Consider the following 27,579-nt stretch of genomic DNA (forward strand, 5'->3'; position numbering starts at 1 on the left):
CCCTTATCCTCCACTAGTATCTCCTCTGATGGGGTGACCCAAAACTTACTTCCATATGTCCAAGTCCTTAGTGGCCTTATCTTTACTGGGTTGCTGCAGTTTTGTATTGTTCAGTAATAATTAGACATGTGAATACCAAGAGGTATCTTAGTACATACTGGGGTCTCAGACATAGTCCTTCTTGTTTTCTTTGTGGCGCAATAACCAATTCCCCTTGGTAATGAGGACCAATCACCGCAATCGGTACAATGATCCCCTCTCTAACTGTTGCCTCAACGGTTCGAAGGCCTCATATGGACCAGGTGACAGTTTCAGTTTCCTATTTAATGAAATTGTGACTGTGTTATCTGGGGATGGTATTTGTCCCTTAGGCCTTCAAATCCACCAAGCCCAATGTTTTAAAGACAAAGTTGTAGAGACAAAAATTCTTAAAGTGAGTTGTTAGGAATAGAAGAGCCACCACTCCACCCCTTGGTTCCTAAGCCCACACATTCTGAATGTGGGGTAGATAGCAACATATATTGGCTATTGGGTTAAGTCCTATCTCATATCCTTACTGGGTTATCTCCCACCCAGCATCACCACTGATCCTTCTGCAGGCCTTTCCTCCATTCTTTCAAACTAGCTGCTTCTGAGTGATGGGTTTGAGGTAAGATCAGTTAATTCCATGGTCATGATTTCATTGCTGTATTTTCCTCAAAGTAAAATGAATTTCTTGCTTAAATTTAATGTTATAATACATGATGATGAAATAAGGCATTCTGTAAATCCATGAATTGTGGTACTAGTAAAAACAACAACAACAACAAAAACAACTTTCCAGGCAGGGAACATAAACCCGTACTGGAATATATATCTATTTTCTGAGGATGAATCCCTCTTCTCTCCATAAAGGAAGGGATCTAGTATAATAAACTGCCACCAAGTGGTTGACTGTTCTGTACAGGAAATACTACCTGTTTTTCTGGGCAATAGCCCTGTTATAAGCCACTCCATAGTGGCAGTAACTATTATCCCTGGCAAGTGGAAGTCCATGCTGCTGAATCCACATTTGGCTTCCATTCCTTTTGTACATGAGCCCATTGAACGAGCATCAGGGTGATTAGGTAGAGGCTGACATCCGTTAAGACAGACTATCTTGTAAGCCTGATTATTGGAATGAATGCCTTCTTGTGGGCAGTTATGTGGTTCAGATATTTTCACATTCTGGGTCCATTTTGAGAATCTATCTGTGTTACCTCTCCCACCGACTTCCTTGTCTCAGATATTCTTCCTTTCAAGTTACTGGTCCACCTACTGGCTACTTTACATAAAGATAGATCTATACCTCAGGCCGTCTCTCCTTCCTAACAAAGAGGATAATCAGATGTTCTATTCAATGTCATGCCCATGGGGAGAATTTCTCTTCATCTCTATTTTTCAAAACCACCTCATTATGGGTAGGGCCATAATTCAGAGGCTACATGCTTCCAGTTGGTGTTAGCATATCATGCAGACCATTAATAAACCAGGCCCAAGCTTTTCCTTCCTTTGCTAAATGAGCATGAGCCCATAGAAAAGGTTCAAAAAAAAAAAAAAGGTGGCAAAGAAGTAGGGACAGGTACAGAGGAAGTCTGTCCATGTAATTTATACATGCCTTCCATATCAGCTCAGGTCACCCCAGTATATGCCTTTCCATTTGACAATGAAATTCTGCTGCCCATGTTCAATTTATGATGCAGTAAATTAGATAACACCGAGTTCCTAAAGAGCAATGCACATCACACAGTCACTTAGTATCCCACAGTCAGGTGTTTAGTTTCTGCCAAGGCCTGGTAGCAAGCCAAGAGTTACCTTTCAAATGGAGAATAGTTGTCAGGAGATGAGGGCATATTCTTACTCCAAAACCCTATCAGTGCAGCTTGTGCCAATAACCTGGACCATCTGTAGGGCATTCTGTTTTTCCAAGTCACATGAAAAACTGGCAGTCACATAGTTTACATGGTAAATGGGTCAGAGAGCAGCACATGCAGTATGGTGGCTCCAAAATCCACACAGACCAACCAAACACTGTGTATTGTTCTTTAAGGTGGGCAATGCAAGGTGGGGCACAGTAACTCCACTGATTGTTAGAAATTTCCCTATTGCACAGGTCTCTGAACTAGGTTTATTTCTCATCCTCTGATAGAAGGGTTTTTTTAAGGTATCTAGGGCAGTTGCTACTTCCTGTTCACCTATCCAGTTTGTACCACGTCATCAAGGTAATAGAGTAACAGGATGTACTACTGGATATCGAGAAAACAAAGGTCCCTCTGGAATGATACCATATTATAACTGAAGTGTTTACAAAAGCCGGAGGTAAGACAATGACCAGTCATGTGAAGCCTAACTGCTTCTGATTATTTTTTTTAAAGATTTTTATTTTATCTATTTGAGAGAGAGAACACTAGCAGGGGCAGAGGGAGAGGGAGAAACTGAAATCTATGTTCTAGGTTTCAAGTCAAAAGCTACATTCTAGGTGCCAAGGGCCATGATGATTTGCTCTAGTAAAGACTCCACTTGTGGAAATACAACTATGATGCTTCTCCCTCAATTAAGGGGCTCCAGGCTTGTGAACTGGTTACAGTTTAAGAATTGGGTGATATGTACTGAATCGCCACTACAGTGACTTGAGTTACATTTCTGCTCGTCAGACCTAGAACTTTTCTGCTTACATATGTCAAGTAGTACTTAGGTGGACTGTTGGTTTCATTCATTCCTAGACATTGATGATCATACAGAACCAAAAAGATCCTTACAGTCAAACACCCTGATTATCACTTCCTCCTGAGAGTTATCATGGTAAGTGCGCTGAACATGTCTTTGACAGTTAAGTCCCACCTGGCCTCTACCAGGATCTCAATATTCCCACTGAAATCATGGATCCTGATTTCACTGTGGCATCTCCATTATCATTTTCAACCAATTAAGACCGCCACCAAAGAATTTTTCAAGGATATTTGTGGCCCTTTACTCAATGCCTTGATAAAGGTAAATTTTATGGGCTGTTATAGGGATGGTATGGATAGAGCATTACTAAGCAGGATGTACATAATAGGGCAAGTCCACCATTCCCATCTCCCTGAATCTTCCGATTCCTTCCTCTACAGTATGCCCTGGAAGTTCTGGCATTTCAGCATATAGTCTACCAGCTTCGAGTAACCAATTCAGAGAGACCACCAACTGCTCAAGTCAACCTGAATCACAGGTATTTGGCAAGATCCTGTAATTCCTTCAGTGTGTAAGTTTTCTCCTCAAGAACAGGTCTTGTCCTTCTCCATCAGGGCTATGCTGAAATCTCTTTTTAAAAGTTTTTATTTAAATTCCAGTTAGTTAACACACGGTGTAATATTAGTTTCAGGTATACAATATAGTAATTCATCACTTCCATACAAACCTGGTGCTCATTACAAGTGTTGCATTCCTTAATGCCCATCACCTATTTGAAATGTAACTCTTATTCAAAGTTCTCAGCCTCATTTTTATCTACCCAAATGCCCCCATTCCCTGTTGCAGGGTTCCAATACTTCTCTACAAGGGATCTTACCTTAGCATAACAGATCTAGGTCTCACATTTAATTAATGTTGCAACTTGATAGCCTTTACTATTCAGCCATGGGCTTGATTTTCAGCCATTATCTTCTCTGCAGCTACATGAGAAATGTTTCTTCAAAGCTGTCAAAGAAGCTTTTGATTTTCTACTCATGCCTTAAGTCTGGAATTCAGGCCATTTGTCTTTTTTCCCATGTATTCTCTCAGAGGCAATCAGAGCAAATGACACCATGATTTTAGTAATCATCACTATCAAAGCAGCTAAGTGCAAGAGATTGGTCTTCCAGTGCTGGCACCCTCTATCAGCACTCCATCTCTTGCCACTACCGATGGTTATTTCAGTAATTGTGATGCCATTGTTTCATTTTCTGTGGCAAAAAGTTTATACAGGTAATCATCAGATTATGTGAGTAATATCATCCCACAAAGCAAGGGTTTCTTTTCTGAAGCTTCTTCCAATTCCTGTAACTATCAATCAGGGTTCTGATAAGAAAGATACAGCACAGAAAGAGAATCTAATGAAAGGACTATTTATAAAAATGAGGACAGGGTTAAAGGAACCAATAAGGGAGAGTGAAACACCATGAGACTAGCAACAGCGGAATGCCATTATCATACTCGTCTTAAAGGGGCAAGGAAAAAGAGAGCTAGTTAGAATCCTCTAAGAGCGATACATCTGTGGGATAGGGCCACAGCCAGGCAAGGTAGTCTCTTCTGTACATTAGGGCTTCTCGGAACACTAGTTTATATGAGGTGTGAGCAAACTTCAAGCATCCCTTCTGAATGTTATACTTATTATACTGTGAGGAAATCAACAAGGAACAACATATGATTATTTATAACTTACATTTTTTTCTTAGCTACTGAATTTGCAGACAGGACCAAATTGTGAACTGAATACAAGAACACTGCTACCAGTCCTCATTAAAACCTAAAATCCACCCTGGGAGTCAAGATTAATAAAAAAAAGCATTTTAACATATCAGATGATCATTTCAAGCTGGAAAAAAAATGGAATGTGCATTGCCTTCCTCAAGTCTTCTTTTCTTATTTTTTAAAATTTTATTTATTCATATATTTTTAAAGATTTTATTTTTAAGTAATTGCTACCCTCAAGTAGGGCTCAAGCCTACAACCCTGAGATCAAGAGTCGCAAGTACCACCAACCGAGCCACTCAGGCACCCCCAATTCTTCTTTTTGAAAACTCCCATCATAATGACCTGATACTGATTCTGAATGAGATACATGTTCTATTGCTGTCCAGAGCAAAACAGAATTTTTCTATACTTGGAAAATATGGTTCTTCAATAGACAACTGACCCTAATTAATAACAGAATAGCTGAACTATTTGAAAATCTAAATCATAACTGTGGCAGATGTCTTCCAAAATTTAATTAATTTATATCTAACAAATCTATGGAGCAATAAACTCAATCACACAGTTACATTTTGCAACTAGGTTATGCTGGAAGGTTCATCAGGAGATTATATAGGTTAAGCCTGTATGTTCCATACACAAAAATTATTGTCCTCATGCTCTATTCTGTCACACTTGAGAGTTTTAATTAGCTTTCTGTCTTGGATAGTAAGTTGTGAAGCTTACTAACTTCTACCTAGAAGTTAAAAAATTTTGAGTCCCCAATTTTTTTTTAATTCAGCGATGGCTAAAGTTGAAACCAGAAGCCACCGATTATAATTAGCATTTTACTAAAGAACTTTGATAGAATGGAAAAACACTACAAAGCACAGAGCAAACCATTATAGGTTGTTATGTAGATAAGAGTAAAACCTGGAAGATGTTTACATGTCAGATATTATGAAGACACAATGAATATATGGTATCGAGGCTGGGATGAAGGGCCTATCAAGCTATATTTATTCTTATTCCATACCTTGTTACAATATTGTGTAGTTTGTAAGAAACTCTCCTGTTAGCTACAATTTTTTAATTATTATTTTTATTATTGTATTACTTTTACTTAGTAATATAATAAAATTTTATTTATTTAGTAATATTTACTACTATTATTCCTTTAAGATTTTTAAAAAAGATTTCATTTGTTTATTTGAGAGAGTGAGGGCAAGCACAGAGGGAGAGCGAGCACAGAGGGAGAGGGAGAAGCAGACTCCCGATCCCAGGACCCTGAGATCACGACCTGAACCAAAGGTAGACGCTTAACCGACTAAACCACCCAGGTGCCCCACATTTTTTTTTTAAGATTTTATTTATTTATTTGACAGAGAGAGACACAGCGAGAGAGGGAACACAAGCACGGGGAGTGGGAGAGGAAGAAGCAGGCTTCCCATAGAGCAGGGAGCCCGATGCAGGACTCGATCCCAGGACTCTGGGATCGTGACCCAAGCTGAAGGCAGACACTTAACGACTAAGCCATCCAGGCACCCCACCACATTTTTTTTATTATTGAAACTATGTGCCTAATTGTTTACGATGTAAAACTAAATTTATGTACCATATGTTTATTTTATGGAAATTGAACTTGAATTTCTCTACCAACCGTATAATATTTAACCCACCAGCCATGAATTCACTGTTCTTATTTAAATGAACTCAACCAGTATTTTTAAATCCTTAAGATTCTTTTGGAGTTGGAATAAAGCAAATGTTTTCCTCTTTGCATCAATTGTGGTACAAGTAACGATTATAACAGACACATTTTTTAACCACCACGTAGAATTTCAATTTTTTCCATGCTATCCACGTCTGGGTTGATGGTCAAAGCATATGGATCTGCCATTGCTGGCAACATAAAAATACCTGCACTCCAGAGTCTTGTTGAAGCCTATGACCTCAAACTTTTTATTGCCCAATTCATATCAAACATTGTGTTTCAAGAATAACATGCTTGAAGGATTATCAGACATTTATCCTTGTTCCAAACTGGGAATTCAGAGTTTTCACTTTATAAAGGCTCATGAGGTAAACTTTTCTAAAGTCTTCGGATCAGGACAAGATGTGCCTCTCTTGATCAATTGCTTCACTGTGATCTCAAAAACACTATAAAACTCTCTGCTTTGGCCAATTTGCTGCATTGTTCTGGTATCCTATTTTCCCTCTAACAGCATACCTATTTCTTCATTTACTTATTTTTATTTTGTGGTATAGTATGTATTTTCTGTATGCTGCCGCAAATTCTCTGGAATAATGCAAGTATAAATAAGTAAGAATACATTTCAGACTAGAGAAAGGATCAATGCTTATAGGGTCAAAGGAAGAAGAAAAGAATCTATGACAGTAAACAAGTACTAGGATACCAATAGAACATTTGAAAAGATTTTGAGTCATTGAAGCCAAAAGTATGTGCCCACCAAAACAAGTGCCAAGAAGCTTTGAAAGAAGGAACTGTTCTTCAACAATTTTTTCAATGCAGCAAACACATAGGCTTTGTCCATAGAGCATGTAAGTCTGAGCTTACTTATGTTCCCTAAATAAGTGCCCTTTGTGCATGGAGCACAAGAAAATACATATATTCCTTGTCCTGTTAAGGTGTAAATTTAATTTCTACATTATACAATTAATTACAATGATCACCAACAAGGAGTATATTGCCCAAGAACAGAACTGAATTGGACGTTCAAAACCACAAGCCAACATCTGCAACTTGCTCTTTTGTGATTTTTCAGTTACTAAATGCATTGGCTGAATGTTACCTGGCTTTTCTGCTCAAAACCTCTACTGAACTCCAGAAATATCTTTGCCGGTATACATAAATCTGGCAACTTTATTTCTACCTTCAGAACAGGACTGGAACTGAAACTGCAAAATAGCTTGTGAAACATCAGCCAAATTACTTCCTCGAACTCCTGTTCCATATTCTATACACTGCGAATTATTTTACAATCTCTTCTATTTGATAACCCTCTTTATATCCTGTAAAGTGCCTTATCAACACTTTCCGAGGTGTCAGATGCAAAACCTTATTCTCTTCAAGCTGCAGATAACAATACTTAGATATTGCCAAATAATGATGTCTTGTCCCAGATCACATACTGAGAAGGTCCTTCCTTGATCCGGAATCACGTTGTGGTCTCTGCTTTTGTTTTAGCTTCTGCAGAACTCCCGATCTCATTCAAGGAGCAATCCCCGCGGTCAGACACCGCGTGTGCCCAACAGGGATAAAGGCCACTGAGACTTCCTAGGAATTCAGACTTTGAGAAATGTGGAAAAACTCAGGGGAAGACAGGTTGTGCAGGTGTGTAGGGAAGCCTCAAACTGGTACCACTGGGAATGATTTGCAAAACAGGAAGGTGCAGTAGGGTGTGCCGCGGCTTAGTTGCCCCGGCACTCCCCCACCTCCTTCCCTGGCGCCCCATGGCCAGGTTACTTCTGGCCCAGTGCCCTCAGCGTACCTTTTCCGTGTTGAACTGGAAAGGCTGCCCTCGTGCCCACCCTTCTCCCTCTACCCGTCACCCTCCAAATTTACCTGACGAAGCTGGGGGGCGGGTTACCGGAGGCCCGTCGGTTCACGAATGTCCGGGGGCGTCCGTAATCTCAGTGGGTAGCACAGCCTGGGCCCCGAGGGGACGCGCCCGGCCAGGGGGCGCGGTGGCCTGGCGGCCGGGAGGGTGTCGTGTCCCGACCAAGCCTCAGGGAGGCACTCTGGTCCCGCGGCCGGCGCGCTCGGGCGGGCCGCTGGGCGCCGACCCACGCTGGCCGGGAACGTTTCACCCGGTGACGCAGCCCCGGGGGGGGGGGGGGGACGTGGTGCGGCGGCGGCGGCGGCGGCGGCGGCGGCGGCGACTGTACGCACCTTCGCCGCCGCGAGAGGACGTGCGGTGCGGCGGGAGGCGGCGGCGCAAGACCTGGAGTGGCCGGCGGGCGCCGGGAAGAGGGACGCGGGCGCCGGTGCGGAAGTAGGTGCCGGACTCCGCGCTCAACAAAGAGCCGGGCCGCCCCCCTCGGGTACCGAGCCGGCCCCAGGCCCCCGGCGGGCGGGGAGACCGGCCGGGCTGTTCGCGAGCGGTCAGGAGGGGGAAGGGCCGCGCCCGGGACGGGACTGCGGGGCGCCGTGGACCCTCCCAGGCCCGCTTGTCCGCGGCCCCCGGCGGGGCGGAAGGGAAGGGGCTGGGCCGCTCCGGGTTGTAGCCCTTGCTCGTTGCTCGTGCAGGCGGAGCTGCGGGCAGAGGCTCCATGTTGGGAAGCGGCGCCGCTCGTCCTCGTTAGCGGGAATCGGGGCGCCGCGGGCAGAGCCAGCGGGGGCCGGGCCCTGAGCGAAGATGGAGGCCCCGCTGCGGCCTGCCGCGGACATCCTGAGGCGGAACCCGCAGCAGGACTACGAGCTCGTCCAGAGGGTCGGCAGCGGCACCTACGGGGACGTTTATAAGGTGAGGCAGGCCGGGCCCGGCCCCGAGCCGGGCTGCTTTCCTGCGGTCGTCTGGCTCCCGGGAATAGGGTCACTTTCTGGCCAAGTATGAGACGTGGGGAGGATGCCTTTATTGTTGCATCTTGGGGATGAAGCGGACGGGTTCCTTTTTTACTCAGCTCAGAGCACCCTGTCTGTATTCATTGCTTGCTCTGATCGTCACCAACACGCAAAACTAACCACACCGTTGCAAATCACTGTTGTACTTTTTTGTGTGTGGCATAAAGGCTTTTTACGTTTATTTGTGGTATCCAGGGGATTTCGAATCCCCTAGCACATGAGGATGTGCTAGGCTTAGCATGGAAAAATGCTTTATGAAAGACGGTAGATGAGAAAGAATATTGACATTAGACATTTGCATTTAAAGAAAAAAATTAAGTGCTTGAGCATGATTTAAAAAGTCATATGAAACCAGGTCTGTTAATTTTAACTGTAATCAGTGTAATACTAATCAAAATGATATGTGCACAAACATCCTATGTAGAACTCTGCTTTTCCTGGCAGATGTTTCATCATTTGTATTTGGTTGATTTTTTTTTTCCCCTACTTTAGCAGTTCCTCTCTCAGGGATTTAGAACATTCCATGACCAAGAGGGGATAAGAGCTGTTGTCTTTTTAATTGTGTTCTTTCGCATTATTTGAGACAAATGGCAGGGTAAGGTACTGTTAATTTGGGATTAAAGAAGAATTATAGAGAAGCAAACTGAATTCCCTAAATCCATTGAGTTCTTGAAGGATTAAAAGGAAAGGGATTGTTTCAGATTGCTTTATGCTTTTTGTTTTCTATTTCAAAAGGAACGTTAATGTAATTCATGTGGCTATATTAAGGGAAATTTCCTTTGATTTTTGCAACAGCTTTGTTTACTGGATTTAATCATGATATATATCCCATTATTCCAAACAACACTCCTGTATATAGCTGAAATGGCCTTCTGTCATATGGGTAATTTACAGTCGACTCCTCTGGGGTATGTTGTTGTATTGCACAGATGGTAAAATGGAAAGACAACCTCCCTTTTTTCTCCTTTTCTGCTTTTATTATTCCATTAATAGTAGTGATTCAAGGTGGTATATGACAACTCTAGCACTGTGTCATTTTGCTGAAATGGACTGTGATGGGTAGGCTTTTTATTCATTAAAAGGGCATTTGAATCTTCTATGTAGGCACTGCCCTAGGTATGGGATGTTGAACTATGAGGGAAGTCCCAGTTCTTGCCCTGTGAATCCACTTTGAATTCAAAGTGGATAATAAAAACAGAATCCTCTTTATGTAGAATTAGAGGTAATTAATTCTTCATTGTTTAGCCATGAATTAGCCATTTTGTGGAATGCGCTTTAAAAGTTGAAATTCCTATTTTGCCTTCTCAGTCTTACTTTTTAGTCATTTTCATCTTATGATTCACTATTAGATCAGTTCAGTTCATGTTAACAAAATACTTAAGTCTAAGTTCCAGGTCTTGTATATTTTCTCTTCTCCCTACTACAAGAAAATTTAAAGTGTTTTCCCCACAAGAATCTCAAAATAATCCACCTTTTTTTTTAAAAAAAATAAATATAATAACTAAAGCAACTCTCTGGAGCAGGATTTTATTCTTGCCAGGAAAAGCAAAGGGTTGTGTTAAAGGGAAGGCTAGTGCTTGTCTGACCCTGGTGCCCCCCTGCCCTGTGTCTCTCTCCCACAGCTCCTAAACAGAGGGTCAGTGACCCCCTCGCCCCGCCCCATCTCCTTGCTTACCACATTCATGTTCTCCCACACTCACATGTATGCTCATTCCACTCTTGGTCAGCCTCTGATTCCTAAACATCCTCAGAATCCTGGTTCTTGGTTTTCCTTTGTTCTCATTACCTGGAATCACCCTCCACCCTCCTTTTCAAATGTTGCTGTCTTACTTGTCCATGAAAACCTTCCTCACAGGCTCCTCCAGGAAGCCCTAGCTGTTCCCCTTTACCTCTCGCCCCTCATCTATAACTTTCTCCTCTTCATTCTGTTCCAGCCACACTGACCTGTTTGCTCTTCCTTAAATATAATAAGCATCTTCCTACCTTTGGGTCTTTGTTCTTGCTATTTCCTCTGCTCAGAATGTTTTTCCTCAGACAGCCATGACTTGCTCCCCTCCCTCCTTGCTTTTACACCCTCCATCTTTTTTTCCTGGTTTATTTTTTTTTCTTTGCACGTAATCACCACGTAACATAATCTTTCCTTTCTTCTTGTTTATTATCTTTTTCAATCCAGCAACATACTCCATGAGGGCAGGAGTTTTATCTGTTTTCATTTCTCTATCTCTAACAGTACCTGGAATTCTGCCTGGTGCAGAGTAAGTGCTAAAAATTTGATGAATGAATGAATGAATAATTCTCAGTAATTCTATCACCTAGTTGTCTGGACATATTCTTTTGACATCACAACACTAAGTTAGCACTTAATACTCTGTGTTAATATGTAATGTCTATTATATCCTGCTATGTATTTTTTGTACAAATTTTAATTGTTTGAGTTCTCTAGGAAAACTTTCTGGAAGACTGTTTCATAGCATACCCATTTTCAGCTGTCTAAATCCTACAGAATTGTGTCAGCTTGTATTTACTTTTATAAACCTAAAAACACGTAACATTCAGAATGTAGTGCTGAAGTTTTGAAGCTCAGAGCAGTTAGAGTAATTTTGCTATTTATCACTGTGTTTCTGATGAGCTGAAAATCCTTGGAAGCTTTAGGAGTATTTTCAGTCGGTGATATAAACTAGTAAAATAATAACAGTGAAGAATAATGAAGATAAATTAGTTGCTCTTCTAGTAGGGTATTATCTACTTTTTAAAATAAATATTACAACTATAGCAACTGTCTGGAGCAGGATTTTATTCTTACCAGGAAAAGCAAGCATCTTTTGAAGCAGGAGCTTTAAAGGGACTACAGCTTTGAGACTCTTTGTGAATTATATATATGCTCTTCAAAAACGCAGATCCCCTCTGAAGCTGAAGCTCCTGTCTTCGCTGAGAATCTCTAGTAGGGGAGAGCTCAATCTTCAACTGGCTATTCCCTGGTTGAAAAGAATTCTTTTAGATAAATAGAGCAAGAGCAGGAAATGGTAGAGGGGAAAGAAACAAAAAAGAAAAGAAATGAGGTGGAAGATGGGTGAAGGATTAAATTTCAGCTGAGTAAATTTTATTTGTAATTAATGTTAATATTTAAATCTGCCAACAGGAAGAGGAAGTCTGGAGATTCACTGTTTTCAGTACCTTCTGTCTACAAAAGAACTAGACATGTCAAATGATCTAGACAATTACAGTATCATGATAACAGTTTATAATTAACAACACAAGCCATTGAGGTGGTCTTTATCAAAATATTTGTATCAAAATTGTTCCCAACCTCTATTCCAGAGAAGGTCTAGGAATCTTTTTTTTTTTTTTTTTTAACTTTTGTGGGCTATAAATTCAGAGTGGGCAGACCCATGTATTTTTTTCTAACCTGCATGCTTTTTCTGATTGATTATACAAGAATGACATGTCTAGCTACAGGAGGGAAGGAATAGATGTCTCTAGTTCATCACTGTATGAGAGATAGATGCTCAATAAGTATTTGTTGAATGATATTAGTTATAGAAAACTGCCCAGAGTTAACACAGTTAATAATTCAATATAGTTTATTTCAAGCTCTTTTCCTGTTTTTAAACCAATATGTTTCTATAAATGGCTTTTATAAAACAAGGATCACAATGTATATCTTTTTTCTACTTGAATAGGAATGGCTAGCATTTTCCGTGGTCATTAAATATTCTTAAAAAATACCATTTTTAAATGATCTATTGAACAAACACTCATTTGGTGAATTATTCTAAGGTTCATATTTGTTTTCAATTAGAAAATTTTTTTTGCAATTATAAATAATGTATAATTTATATGGAAATCTTTGTCATGTAGTTTTAAAACTTTCATGGGTTCTTCTGGGTGCTGGATGAACTGGGTCCACTGGGACAAATCCCTCTTTTATGTATACCCTTCTTTTCTCTCCCTTAAGCCAGAAGTCACAATTCTGGAATGACCTGAGGCATTTTGAAGCATATTTCGGGATCCCATTGTATAGGTTCATTTATTCTTTTTTTTTTAATTAAGACTTTATTTATTTGACAGAGAGAGACACAGCAAGAGAAGGAACACAAGCAGGGGGAGTGGGAGAGGGAGAAGCAGGCTTCCCGCTGAGCAGGGAGCCCAATGTGGGATCAATCCCAGGACCCTGGGATTATGACCTGAGCTGAAGGCAGATGCTTAATGACTGAGCCACCCAGGTGCCCCGAGATTCATTTATTCTGGAAATATTTACTGGATGCCAATTGGATGTTAGGGTATGGGGAGGGAGACATAAGAAAGAAAAAGTACACTATCAAAAAGGAACCTATAATTTAGTCAGGAAAACAGACATGTAGACTGTTATAATAGTGGAAGTGCCATAGTAGAAGTGAAGTCAAATACCTAATTCTGTCTTTCCTGGGAATAGGGGAAGGGAGGAGAGGAGAAAGAACTCTGATGTGAACTAGGGAGGGTTAACAGAGGAAGGGGCATTAACTGGATTGTAAAAGAATGCAGAGTGATTTTCAGGTGGACGAAATGGGAAAGATATTTCAGGCTATGGGAATAGTGGATGCAAATACCTGGCATCTTGAGAAACCATGATGAATTTTGAGGGATCTGCATCTGCAGATTTGGTGTGACCAAATATAGCAGAGATGTCATAGATGGATAACACAGGCTATTTTCTGGAAGAAAAGGGCCAGATAATGGACCTTATATGTCATATCAAAGAATTTGGACTTCTTCCTATAAACTGAAGAGACACTGAAGAAGAGAATCTCTCATGTCGTAGAGGATGGATTAGGTACAGTTGCTGGAAGTCTAAAGACCAGTTATTGAATAATCCAAATGAGAGTTCATGCAAACCTAAATTTAGGCTCTGGAACTGGAGATAAAAGGAAGGGATGGATTTGAGTCGTATTTAGAAGATGATCAAAATTACCTGATGGTTAATTGTGGGGGGGGACAAGTAATCAGTGGCATTTAAAATTCTGACTTGGGTGATAATATTGCTGCCATCAACAAAATTAGAAAATACTAAATGTGTGGGTCTGGATCTTGTGTCTGGTTTTAGACATACGGCATTGCATTGGTGGATATGTCTAATAGATGGTAGGAAATGTAGCTCTGGCCTTGAGAGATGAACTGGGGATACAGGTTTGGGAGTCATCACTTTATGGGGTGGTACCTGTGAAATATAGGTGAGGTCACCCAAGAGAGTTTATAGGAGAGTTGAGGAAATGCTGTACTGTTAGAGTGGTGGCAGAAGAAAATGATACATTGAAGGTGTCTGAGAAGGAACAAAGAGGGATGAGGAAGTTCTTTACATAGAAATCATAGTTCTTTACATAGAGCTCATCTCTATCATCTCTTGCATCCATTCTTTTTCCCGTCTGCTCTGACTGCAATGAGCAAAATATACTGATCTTCAAAAATTATAAATCTGAAGTCTTGTGTCATTCCTCCTTTATTCTCCTTATCCATGGAATAAAGCCTTAGAATAATATACACTTTCAGGCCCTGCCTATCCTGACGTTCTAACCATTCTGAACTTTATTCAGTTCCTTATATTCACTGTACGTTCTGTCCTTCACGTTTTTGCAGGTACTGTTTCCTTTTCTTAGAATTCTCTTCCTCTTCTTTCTCCTCTGCTACTCTTCGGGTTTTTTTTTTTTCTTTAAGATGTGTTTATTTATTTGAGAGGGAGCACACAACCAGGGCGGTGGGCAAAGGGAGAGGGAGAGAGAGAATCTCAAGTAGACTCCCCACTGAGCATGGACCCTGAAGAGGGGTTCAGTCTCACCACCCTGAGATCATGACTTGAGCCAAAAATCAAGAGTTGGGTCACTTAATCGACTGAGCCATCCATGTGCCCCTGGGTTTATTTTTTAAACATTGCATTTTCAGGGAGGCCTTTTCTGTCCCTTAAATAAGGTCATATCTATTTGCTGTATGATTCCTTACCCTAATACTCATTTTTCACATATCGTTGTTGCTGTCAGTCTTCCTGCTCTATTCGAACTGCATGAGAACAGGGACCTTATGTTTACCATTGGATCAGCTAGCCTAGCATGGTGCCTACCAGATAGTATGTGCTCAATAAATACGTTTTGAAGGAGTGAGCAACATAGTGGTCATACAAATAAGAGTCAGTAGGGTTCATTAAGAGCAAAAGATTCAACATCAGTAATCATCAGGGAAATGCAAATCAAAACTGCAATGAAATACCACCTTATACCAGTCAGAATGGCTGGTATCAAAAAGACCAGAAATAACCAGTGTTGGCAAGGATGTGGAGAAAAAGGGATCCTCTCACCCTGTTGGTGAGAATGTAAATTGGTGCAGCCGCTGTGGAAAACAGTATGGAGGTTCCTCAAAAAATTAAAAATAGAAATGCCATATGATCCAGTAATTCCACTACTGGGTATTTACCCAAAGAAAACGAAAACACTAATTCAAAAAAAATATATGCATCCCTGTGTTTATTGCAGCATTATTTACAGTAGCCAAGATGTGGGAGCATCCCAAGTGTCCATCGATAGATGGATGGATAAAGATGTGGTATATGTGGTATACAGTGGAATATGACTCAGCCAAAAAAAGAATGAAATCTTGCCATTTGCGATGACATGGATGGACCTCGAGGGTATTATGCTAAGTGAAATAAATCAGACAGAAAGACAAATACTGTATGATTTCACTTATATGTGGAATCTAAAAAACAAATAAACAGAAAAAGCAGAAACAGAACCATAAGTACAGAGAACAACTGGTGGTTGCCAGCAGGGAGGGGGCAAGGGGTAGGGGGGATGGGCAGAATGGGTAAAGGGAAGTGGGAGATACAGGTGTCCAGTTGTGGAATGAGCAAGTCATAGGGATGAAAGGTACAGCATAGGGAATATAGTCACTGGTATTGTAATAGTGTGTGGTGACAGACAGTGTCTATACTTGTGAGCATAGCATAACGTATAGGGTTGTTGAGTCACTATGTTGTGTACTTGAAACTAATGTAACATTGTCAGCTATCCTTGAATTAAAAATAGAATAAATGTGTTAAAAAGCAAAATTGTTCAAGTATAAATGGTAAGTAAGGAAGTAGAGGGAATGTAGACCCCTCCTTGAAGCACTGTAGCTGTGAAAGGAAGAAGCAATGAGACACAGATGTTTCTTCCACTATTTCTGTTTTCTTCCTTCCATTGAGGCTGATTATAGCTTTTCAGTTATTATTCTTCAGGATTGTTTTATTACCCAGTGACCAGGAGTGTTGCTGAATTTAGAGAAGGAATTCCACAGGGAATGAAATCAAGACAAAGAATTTGGGAGGAATTGAAAATTGAGAAAGACTAAAGACAAAAACTTAGGATGGGATTGTTAGGGACTTAGGGAATACTTTTTTTTTAATATTTTATTTACTTATTTGACAGAGAGAGACACAGCGAGAGAGGGAACATAAGTAGGGGGAGTGGGAGAGGGAGAAGCAGGCTTCCCGCTGAGCAGGGAGCCCGACCTGGGGCTCGATCCCAGGACCCTGAGATCATGACCTGAGCTGAAGGCAGACGCTTAAGGACTGAGCCACCCAGGTGCCCCGGGAATACTTTTAAAGCTTACTTCCCTCCCTTTTTTCTACCCTCCCCTTTTTTTCTCTCCCTCTTCCTCTCTAAAGTAGAGCCTCCATTGATTTCCAGCCCCAGTTTCCCTACGGTATGGTTAGGATGAGGCACACTGATGAATGGGGAGCTGGGATGGAGCAGGGTGATGACAGGGTGGAAAGGGGTATTAAACATTCATTCAGTATTTAGAGGACTTCTTATGTGCCAGACACTGTACTGGGGCCTTGGGATCCATAGGTGAACAAAGTAGACAAAGATTCTTGCTCTCATGGAACTTACATTGTAGTAGAGGGAAAGAGATGATAAACATTAATAGATAAGTTGTGTATATGTTAGAAGGCGATTAAAGATATGAAAAGAAGGAAACGTTGAACAGGTTAAGGAGAATCAGGATCGCCAGGGTGGGCTGGGGGGCAGTTGGGGAATTATATGAGGATCGTCAGGGTATGCCTCACTGAGGTTAGATTTGAGCCAAGACTCTAAAGCAAATGAGGGACTTAGCTATGTGGATATCTGCGTAATCAGAAGTCTTAAATATCTATCTTACTGAATCACCTGACCCTATCACTACAGTTAAATTGTAAGCTTAGGGTGAGGAATTAGAACTAAGACACAGTCGTTGCCATCATCCCTCTTATTGGCTGGTGCAAGAGTACAGATCATTGTGATTTTAATTAAATTAAGTTCATCTGTTGGAGGTGTTACCCATTCCTATGTAATTTTTTAAAAGCTGATTTTGTAAACAAATATGTGGCTGCCTCTACTATGTCTCTCTCTACTAGTGATCTCTAATCTTTAAATGCTAATAAGTAGGCATGCCTAATGGCCCCAAATATGAAGGTGATAGAAAATGTATGTATATGCTGTTTATTATCTCTCTGACATTTGATATCAAAACATCACCTACTTTCTCTCTTTCTTTGATAGTAATTTGTTTGAATATACTGTCCTTTCTGTACCCTGGTAGTCTGGCATAAGAGATTATTGGGTTTTCATGGTAGTGTGAGAGAGAGTGAATACTTTGCAAAAATAGGTTAACAGCAAAAAAATAAGGACTGTGCTTCAAAAATCTTATTTAAAATTACATGTTTTATTAAGCTAGTGCATATCTTATTAAAAGTTAATTAGATGTTATGTTAAATATTGTGTAAGGTTACTGTGAAAATAAAGTGTGTTATTAGGTTGAAGTGAACTGTTACGGATGTTTACCATTTTATAAATCATCTGGTTAAGTCTTTTTCTTTTTTAAAGATTTTCTTTATTTATTTGACAGAGAGAGCACAAGCAGGGAGAGCGGCAGGGAGAGGGAGAAGCAGGCTCCCCGCTGAGCAAGGAGCCCAAAGTGGGGCCTGAGCCCAAGACAGACAGTTAATTGACTGAGCCACCCAGGCGCCCCTGGTTAAATCTTAATTTAGTATTTCTTACTGTGCAGAAATAGGCTTATTTTATGACTGCCTAAAAAAAGAACATGGTTGTGGTTGTAGATATGAAGCTCTGGACTATGACCGAAGGCAAATTATTTAAAAACTCTTTTCTACCTTCATAGAAATGTTGTGAAAACTATAAAAGAAGTCTTTAAAATATTTTCATCTTGGTGAAGGTAGACATAAAACAGTTTGGTGTTTTATTTATATGTCTACAAATCACTGGTGCAGGTGTATAAATTCTAGTTTCAGAATTAACTTGTGGATATAGCCTTCACCTTAGGCTTATAATACATTTTAGTGTTTTTGTTGTTTTTATTACTTAGGTTCAGCATGTTCACTTTAACCCTCATTTCCAGTGGTTTTGTTAAAGACAAATGGGATAGGTTGCAGATTGACTTAGATTTCTTAAACTGCTTTTGCTTTCAAAATTTATATAAAAGTTTCACTTCTCAGCTTTAAATTGTGGTTTCAGACCAAATATACAGGAAGAGAACTATGAAGGTTATTAACAAGTGATAACTTATATTTTCAAGGCTTTGTTGTCAATTTGAGAACTTAGTCCAAGTTCATATTAATTGGAGCAGGCACTTTCGGCTGTACTGGACTAATCGTATATTGGCTATTACTCTTCAGTTGTGTGAAGTACTATTTAAGTTAGTGTAGATAACTCTCTGTAAAGGGCAAGATGAACTTAGGTCGAATGGATCTTTATTTCTGTTAAATGTCATCATCTTCCACTGAGATTTTGAGAAGATGAATTGGGAAGCCAGACAGATAGCCTGATGTATCCTTGGAGGTGTTTGGGCCCATGAATCATATTGACCCCCACCTTCCGACATTTTTACAAAAATGAAATCGGATTAAAGTGACTAAGAGTGACTAATGTTTGTTCAGCTCTTTCGTAATCAGTATATTACTTGTTTCTTATAGTAATCCTATGAAGTAGGGACAGGTATATTATCATCTCTGGTTTACCCAAGGAAAAACTTACTATTTGTCCTAGGTCTTACTGTGAATAAGTGGCACTATGAGGATTTGAGTCCAGATTTTCTGACTCTGTTATCTCTGTTATTTCCACTATTCTCAGCTGCCTGGCGACTGTATCTTTAAATTGATTGGGGCACACACAGCCCTTAACACATTGCTTACCACATAATAAGCTCTGAACAAATTACGGTCAGATGAAACTTGGTGGCCTCACTGAGAGATGAGGGATTTTTTTTGGACGGATTTGAACGTGCATATAAACTTCAGTTTGCAGCACTAATTTTTAAGAGACTTTTTCCTGTTACCCCTTCTGGTCATTACTCTTACCCTCATATTTTCCAAATCAGAACCCAGGGTTGATTTGCCTTTACTATGGAGATGACTCAGCTCATAGTCACCCTACAATGTAAATAACTAAAAAGAGAATCTGTCTTTTTTTCTTCGTTGTTGGGACACTCTTTTGTGCCTTCTCTTGCCCTCGTTTTGTCTGGACTTTAAACTTATGGTTATTGTTATCTAGATTAACTGAGTCCCATAGACTGACTGTATGGTGTAATGCTATTATAAATTAAAATACTAATTATTTCAGGCAGTTACCATTAAGTAGTTACTTCTGTGTGCCTCTGTCTAATTTAAGGTAAATAGGACTGCCTGAGAAGGATGTGACTTTTAGCATTGTCTTGTGAACCACTTTGTTACTTCTCAAACACATGCACCTCCTTTTTTAGGTGAGCTGTGCCTTCTTACCCTCTTTTTTTTTTTTAAAGATTTATTTATCTTGGGACACCTGGGTGGCTCAGTTGCTTAAGCGCCTGACTTTGGCTCAGGTCATGATCCCAGGGTTGTGGGATCAAGCCCTGCATCAGGCTCCTTGGTCAGCAGAGAGTCTGCTTCTGCCTCTCTCTCAGCTCATGCTCTCTCTGTCTCTGTCTCTCTCTCAAATAAATAAAATCTTTTTTTAAAAAAGATTTATTTAATTTTTTATTTGAGAAAAAGGGAGCATGTGTGCCGGGGGGGGGAGGGGCAGAAGGGAAGGAGCAGAGTGGGGGAGAGAATCTCTAGCCTACTCCCAGCTAAGGGCGGAGCCACTGTGGGGCTTGATCCCAGGACCCTAAGATCATGACGGGAGCCAAAATCAAGAGTCAGCCACTGAACCAACTGAGCCACCCAGGTGCCCCACAACTTTTACATTTTAAGCTTTTTAACTGTTAATTGTATTAGATGATCAAGATGCTTGGTTCCCTACCAGTTTTTTTCCGGGAATAATTTCCTGTTACTATTTCAGCAGTAGCATAGATCCATGGGTAGGACTTGCCTTCCTGTTTTGCCTTTCTTCCTTGCCTAGGCATAAATAGCCTTCTTTCCTACCTTTTATTTTTAAAATACATTTTAAGTAATATGAGTTAATTTTAGAAAACTATGATATAGGAATAAATGAAAAATTACCTGTATCTTCTTTACCAAAAGATAAACATTGTTGTTTATATCTTTGTAGACTTTTAAAAAGATAATATTAATGGCATATACATAAATCATAATATATATAAGCACATATATACTACGTATATGATAGTGAAGATTTTTTTCATTTAACAGTATCACAAACAACTTTTTATGTTAGTAAAAATATACATTTTGTATTTGTATATTATTTCCTTGTATCATTTTACAATTAAAAAATTTTTTTGACTTATATCTGTTTTGCTTAGATTTTTGGCCCCATTGTACAATTTTTAATCCATTGTTGAACAGGTAGATTGTCTCCAGAATTTCCTTAGTATAAGCAATGCTGTGATCAGTGTCCTTGAACAAATTCTTAAGACAAAAATAAAACTCTTTAAGTAAATTTCTAGAATTAAATTTTCTAAGCTTTTTGAAATTTTAGTGAATTTTGACTAATTATTCCTCAAAAGTGTTGAACCCACCAAGAGTCGTTCCCTATTTTAATCTTAAGCTCTTTCTTCCTTTTTCTTTGCCATTAGGACATCCAGATAATTCAATTTAAGTAACCTTTTGGATGGAACTCTCCTTTTAATAAAATCAATCTGTTCTAAGAAAGGGTTAAGAAAATGCTTTTCACAGGCAAGTAAGTGTCCTAACAGGCTAAGGCTTTAGTGTGTCCTGAGAAATAAGTCATGTGGACAGATGTAGAGTAACCCTAACAGGAAGGCTTCAGGCTCTGAATATGTCTGCCTGGTAACATGTCTGCAGGAACGCTGCACTGCAGTCTCCTATGGCAGCAGGAGCACCTGTCTAGACCTGTATAACTGTGTGGAAGGCAGCTTGGAAATACTCCATAAAAATTAAGGAATTTGTGAGTTGGCAGGGACTTCTCACGCAGTGCAAAAATCCCAAACCCTATCCTTGACAAGTGGTCATTTAACTTATTTAAACAATAAGGACATAGTATGCTCAGAAGTAGTCAGTTCCTTTTTAGGTGCTATCTGTAATCTGTCTCATTGAAACTCAAACAGGGCAGGTACATCTTTGTAATTTTTTGCTCTTACTCCAGCAATACTACCCTCGTGTCTGATGTATCTGATGCATAGGTTGTGCTCAATGAAAAAAAGATATTAAAATAATGAATGACTAATCTTTATTTTAAATTTTCATGTGGAGGTTATGCCATAAGTGACTCCACCCTTATTATATTTTGTCCCCATAAATTTAAGTCTTAACTGGAAGTAGTTTCTTGAAATTCATATAACAATTTATATATGTATAATATGTCTAGTGTTTATAACCTCCCTTTTTACTAAAAGGATTTATAAGAAAAATGAAGCACTTTGCTCTTGTCAGAGGATAAGGTATTCCATTCTGTTTTGAATATAACACTTTAGACATTTATTTTTAAATTTAAATAACTTTATAGAAATTCAAAAGAAGAAGTCCCCTTTAGTGCCATGAGTCTAGTGTTATAACTGCTATCATTTTTGTTGGACATCAAACTTTGAGCACTTAATCAAAGTACATAGTAACCAGAATGGTAGGAACGGTCTGGAAACTATATGTGGCATTTTGAAGGGATTGGATGTTTGTCTGTAGTTAGAAAGAAGCTTCTATATATATGCATATATATATGTATATATATACACACATATATAAATTTTATTTGAGAGGGAGAACACAAGTGGGGGAAAGAACAGAGGGGGAGGGAGAGGGACAAGCAGACTCTGCACCAAGCAAAGAGTCCGACATGGGGCTCTATCCCAGGACCCTGAGATCATGACCTGAGCCAAAACCAAGAATCTGATGCTTAACTGACTGAGCCACCCAGGCACCCCAGCTTTTATATTTTTTGTCTGAGCAGGGTTAAAATTAGGACCTAGACCCTGACTGCCATAGGGACTCAATAAATGCTTAATAAATTAATAAATTTAGATATCTGAAATTGGTCACAGTAGGAGGAATATGCTAAATCAGTATTATCTCACAGTCCAAAACTAGGACCACTGAGGAGAAATTATAGGAAAGTAGATTTTGCTTATCATAAAGAAAGCCTTTATACAACTAAAGTTATCCTAAAAATGAATGTATCAGATTGGCTAAATTACTGCTACAAAGTAGAAGAGAATTGCTTTTTTAGAACGAAGTTGAATTAGATGATTTCTATGAGTTTCTCCAAACTGGGCTTCTAATAGAACAGTATCTCTGGAGTGGTTTTGGTTTTGTCTATTTTCACTATTCCTTAAATGTGGGTGATTTTTTTACATTCTATTCTTGACTTTCTTTTCTTATTCTCCATATTCTTCCTAAGTAATCTTATCTACCTGGCTTGGATTCAGTCATGTTGATGGTGCCCAAATCTGTCTCCAATCCAGGTTAGCTCTTGAACTTCAGGAGCTATCTATTAAATGGCTTATAGGGTATCACTAGTTGGTTTTCCATTGGAACCTAAAATTTAAATATGTTCGAATCTGAGCCATTCATCTATGCCCCTTCACTACCTTCCTGTCTCGCCCCATAAGATGTGTTCATCTTCTTTGTTTGTCTTTGTAGTGAATGGGACCACACTGTCCACTCAGTTGTGCAGTCCAGAAACTAGGGGTTATGCTAGGCTTGCTGTTTCTTTGCATTTCACATTAAATAACTTACCGGTTTGTAATGGAGACAAGCTTGAAGTAGAGTATATATAACAGAGGAGGTAAAGGGAAGTGAATGGATTTGATTTATATTTTTAAGCCATCAGGATTTGCTTATATATCAGATGTAAAGAATGTGAATGGAAGAAATGAAGAATGATCTTGGGTTTGGATTTAAGCAACTGAATGGTTGCAATTAATTTTATTTAGATTGGGAAGATATGGAAATGAATGGGTTTATGGAGCAGGGATGATTGAGTGTTCTGTGTTAGACTTGTTAAAATTGAGATGCCTGTCAGGTTTCCATGGATTTAGGAATCTGGCGCTGAGTCAGGAGAGATTTGTCCTGGAGATGGTTGTTAAAGCCATAGGACTACACAGGAGAATGTTAGATAAAGAAAAACTGAAATTCCATCATCACTCAGGATAGTTAAGAAAAGAGGGAGTAATAAAGAGGCTGAGGCATTTTTGAAGGTTTGAAGAGAAGGGAGTAAAATAGTCCTTATGAAGAGTGGAAAATAACCTTCTCCTAATGGAGAAGTTGTAGTTTGAAATTTGTGTTATGATTTCAAAATAAGACCAGTTAACATTATTTTAAATTCATTTCCAGCAGCATTTAGCTAGCTAGCTCTTGAATACCACTATGGAATGAGTGGATGTTTGGGTTTAATCAGATTAGGATTTTGCCAGGTTAGTGTGGTACATGGGAAGATGGGAAAGAAGTAAGAATGTAAGAGAGTGACTGTAAATGGAGTGATTGACCATGGAACCCTGAAAGTTAAGGGAATGTGAGGAATTGAGACGTAATTAGTAGCCATAGGGGAATGCTTTCATAAGTATGGAAGAACTAGTGAACTGAAAGGATAGGTCATCAGCAGGAAGTAACAGTGTTTGAAATCAAGATTCAGATAGGAGGTCAAGGAATGAGAAGTTAGGAAATAGATCTGGAGAATGAAGTCTCTAAAGACTTCCTTTAGAGGCAAGAGAAGAGGTGGAGAAGATGACTGTGAACCAGAGGCTATAAAATCTTAATGAACAAGGAGTGGGTGACTAAGATGGTAGCTACAAGAGAACAGTGGGTGATACAGTCTGTCTTGAGCTGCAGAGGAATCTTACGTCTCACCATTCCCTTCTTTACACTCTTAAGTTCCCTTAACACGAGATAATTTTACTTCTTTGAGATACCTGTGTTTTGTCCTATCTTTACACTGTTGCCTGGAATTCTGCCATAATCACTTACCACCACCACCACTACCATGCTTCTCCCGCAACCCCAAGGTCTCTCATCAGGTCTCAGTTTAGATTTACTTTCTCTTGGAAGCTTTCTCCAGCCAACTTTGAATGGGGTCAGAACCTTCCTGTGTTGTCTTTTATCACCTTTGAGGGCACTTGTCACAATGTATGGTATTTACTGTTTACTACTTCTCTCTCTCCAACTGTTAAAAGCCTTGGAAGACAGGAACTTTTTTCTTTAATTAAATCTCCAATATCAACAACAGTACCTGGTGCATAGTCAGTAATATTTGTTCAGTGAATGAACCAATCACAAACAGTGTTCCATAAAGATGCAGGTATAGAGGTTTTATAGCCTATGATATAATTGTTTACATTTTTTGTGGATGAACCAGTTCTTTGCATTCTTCAAACCTTACAGATGCTGTGTTGCTGCTTTTGTGTTGTAGCTCATATTCTTAAATCTCGGATGCATAATCCTGACTGAGAAATAGTCACTGGCCACTAGAGATAGCTTGTTAAATACAGAGAAGTCTCGATTTTCTGTTGTTATGTTAAAGAATATTTTTGGAGGAAGGGGCCATATTTAAAACTGGTGGCCCCAGTTGGCTTTACAGAAAAGTTTTGTGACCCTAAAAATATGCTGGAAGGAAGTTAATTAGAGATAGGATGAGGGGCCTAATGTTAAGAACAATAAAGTTGTGTGTATAAACTAGAAATGCAATTAAAAAAGAAACAAAGTTGTGTATAAAGGCTGAGCTCACTTCATGGTGACACTCTTGGTTGTCGTAGGTTTTAGATGACTGTCATTAGTTACCAGTTTCATTTTTTGACCTAATTTTTAAAAATTCTCTTCTAAAAAATTCTAACTTCATGGTGACAGAGGTGTAATGTTCATTATTAAGTCTTATCTTCCTATTCTTTCTTGAAAACTTGTAGGTAAAATGTGTAGACGCAAGACTTTATTTTTAGTCACCTTAAAAATTTCACAGCATGTGAAGAAGTTCATGGCTGAAAAAACTGGGAGCTGCATGGTATTGTTGAAATAGAAATGGCTTAATCAGGAAGATCGGCATCTTTACTTTTTTTTTTTTAGCCTTTGAGCAAGTGGAACTCTAAGGTAACTTTTTTAATAATGAATTTAAAAATCCAAGACTGGACAGTTTGAGTTAAAATGCTTCTCTGATAAGTAAAATTGACTTGGAAATATTAAGAGGTTAAAGGGAAATGCATTAACAATGAGAATAGAAACTTAATTTAACTGGAAAGGCTCTTTCATGGATTTTATTGTGACATTGACCCATTTATTATTAGTTTATCTTTCCCCACCCAGTAATTTCATTTCCTAATTAATAAGAGTTAAGTAAGAGAAAAGCAGGGCGCCTGGGTGGCTCAATCAGTTAAGCGTCTGCCTTCAGCTCAGGTCATGATCTTGGGGTCCTGAGATCGAGCCCCACATCAGGCTTCCTGCTCAGGGGAAGTCTTCTTCTCCCTCTCCTTCTGCCCCTGCCTCCTGCTTGTGCTCACGTGCACACTCTTTCTGTCTGTCTCTCTCTCTCAAGTAAATAAAATCTTTTTTAAAAAATAAGAGGTTAGCTGTAGTAACATTTTATTAGAGTTCTGGGTGTTTAGTATACTTTTAAGTCTGAATAGTGAATACCAATAACCTACTAAAATACCTAGGAATCAGAAATATATTTAGATCCTTTTTGTACAGGTGCTTTGGTACTTCCATTAGTTTCTTTTGCAGGATTTTCAAAATTCTTGTGCGTTAAAAACAAAAATACTTGAGAATATCGCATTAAACTTGTTGGAGGGAATAGTTGGGTTTCAAAATCAGTATTATGTATGACTCTTCTGGATTATAGTGTGAAATTATATAGTTAAATTTCTGAAAGATCTCTTTAGTAAATTGAATCTGTAAAGTCTCTGTTTAGATCTTTTTTTCTGAAAGCCTCTTTGCCTTTTATTATAAAAGAGCCTGGTACTGTTTTCTGTTTTTAAAAATCCAGCTGGAAAATTACAGAGTACAAAAATTTGCCCATCGGTTCTTCATTTGGAGAGAACAGAAATATGTCTTCAAAATGGAGACTGACCTTTAAGTGTTCTATCAGTGGGAGTTTTAGCTTTTATTATTTTTCTTTACTTTTTACTTCTGTTACTACATATACTTTGGCTTCTGCCTGGTACAGCTGAATATTAAAATACCATCTTTATGTGGTTCTGTAATTGTTCAATGAGCTGTTTCTTTCTGAGCCCTTCAGAGTGTCTTCAAACAAACAAACAAACAAAAACACAGCAAGGTGTCCTTGGTCTTTGTGTCTTTATTTTGGTTCTATTAAATTGAAACAACATATTTGTGTTGATTGTAATCATGAAAATTGGACTCCTAAATGTGTCTGAAAGTATCCTATACTTAAAATAGTTTTATATGTATTCTTTTAAAAATAATCAATAGACTTAATTTTTAGTACATTTTTAGATTACAGAATAATTAAGCAAATAGTATGTAGAGTTACATTCATCTACCCCCCCAGCCACTCACGTACCCATGGTTTCCCCTTTTATTAACATCTTGCATCAGGTACATTTATTATAATTATTGAACCAGTATTGATATATTATTATAGTCCCCATACTTTAAGATTCACTTGTTGTATTGTACAGTTTTAGGGGTTTTGACAGATACATAATGATGTGTATCCATCATTACAGTTTCACACAGAATAGTTTCAACACCCTGAAAACCCCCTATGCTTTATGTATTCATCACTCTCCACCCAAACCCCTGGCAACCATTGTCCTTTTTACTCTCTATAGCTTTACCGTTTCCAGAATGTCACATAGTTAGAATCATATGGTATTAGACTGACTTCTTTCACTTAGCAGTATACATTTAAGGTTCATATCTTTTCATGACTTGATGGCTCATTTTTTTAAATCACTAAATAATATTCCACTGTGTGGATGTACCACAGTTTATCATTACCTATTGAAAGACATCTTGATTATTTCCAGTTTTGGTGATTATGAATAAAGCCTGCTATAAACATTCTTCTACAGGTTTTTGTGTGGATGTAAGTTTTTAACTTAACTGGGTAAATGATAAGTGGGGATTGCTAGATCGTATGGTAACACTATGTTTAGCTTTGTAAGAAACTGTCACACTGTCAGCATATGTGTTCTTAAGAATCAACCAAATTGGGGCATATGGGTGGCTC

The 27,579-nt window shown here is 39.1% G+C and overlaps 1 protein-coding gene across 1 annotated transcript in view; it reads left to right on the top strand.

Moving 5' to 3' along the window:
* Window positions 1-8,334: 8,334 nt before the first annotated feature.
* The window catches only part of MAP4K5 (mitogen-activated protein kinase kinase kinase kinase 5), a 108,201-nt gene continuing 88,956 nt past the window's right edge, over window positions 8,335-27,579 (top strand). The window contains exons 1-2 of the mRNA XM_028101528.2: window positions 8,335-8,444; window positions 8,699-8,915. Of these exons, the coding sequence (XP_027957329.1) occupies window positions 8,808-8,915 (108 nt within the window). The 5' untranslated portion in view covers window positions 8,335-8,444; window positions 8,699-8,807. The remainder of the gene's footprint in view (window positions 8,445-8,698; window positions 8,916-27,579) is intronic.

This window comes from Eumetopias jubatus, unplaced genomic scaffold (genome assembly GCF_037043125.1).
Source record: "Eumetopias jubatus isolate StellerSeaLion01/CBP00866 unplaced genomic scaffold, mEumJub1_p1.0 scaffold_7, whole genome shotgun sequence".
NCBI classification, from domain to species: Eukaryota; Metazoa; Chordata; class Mammalia; order Carnivora; family Otariidae; genus Eumetopias; species Eumetopias jubatus.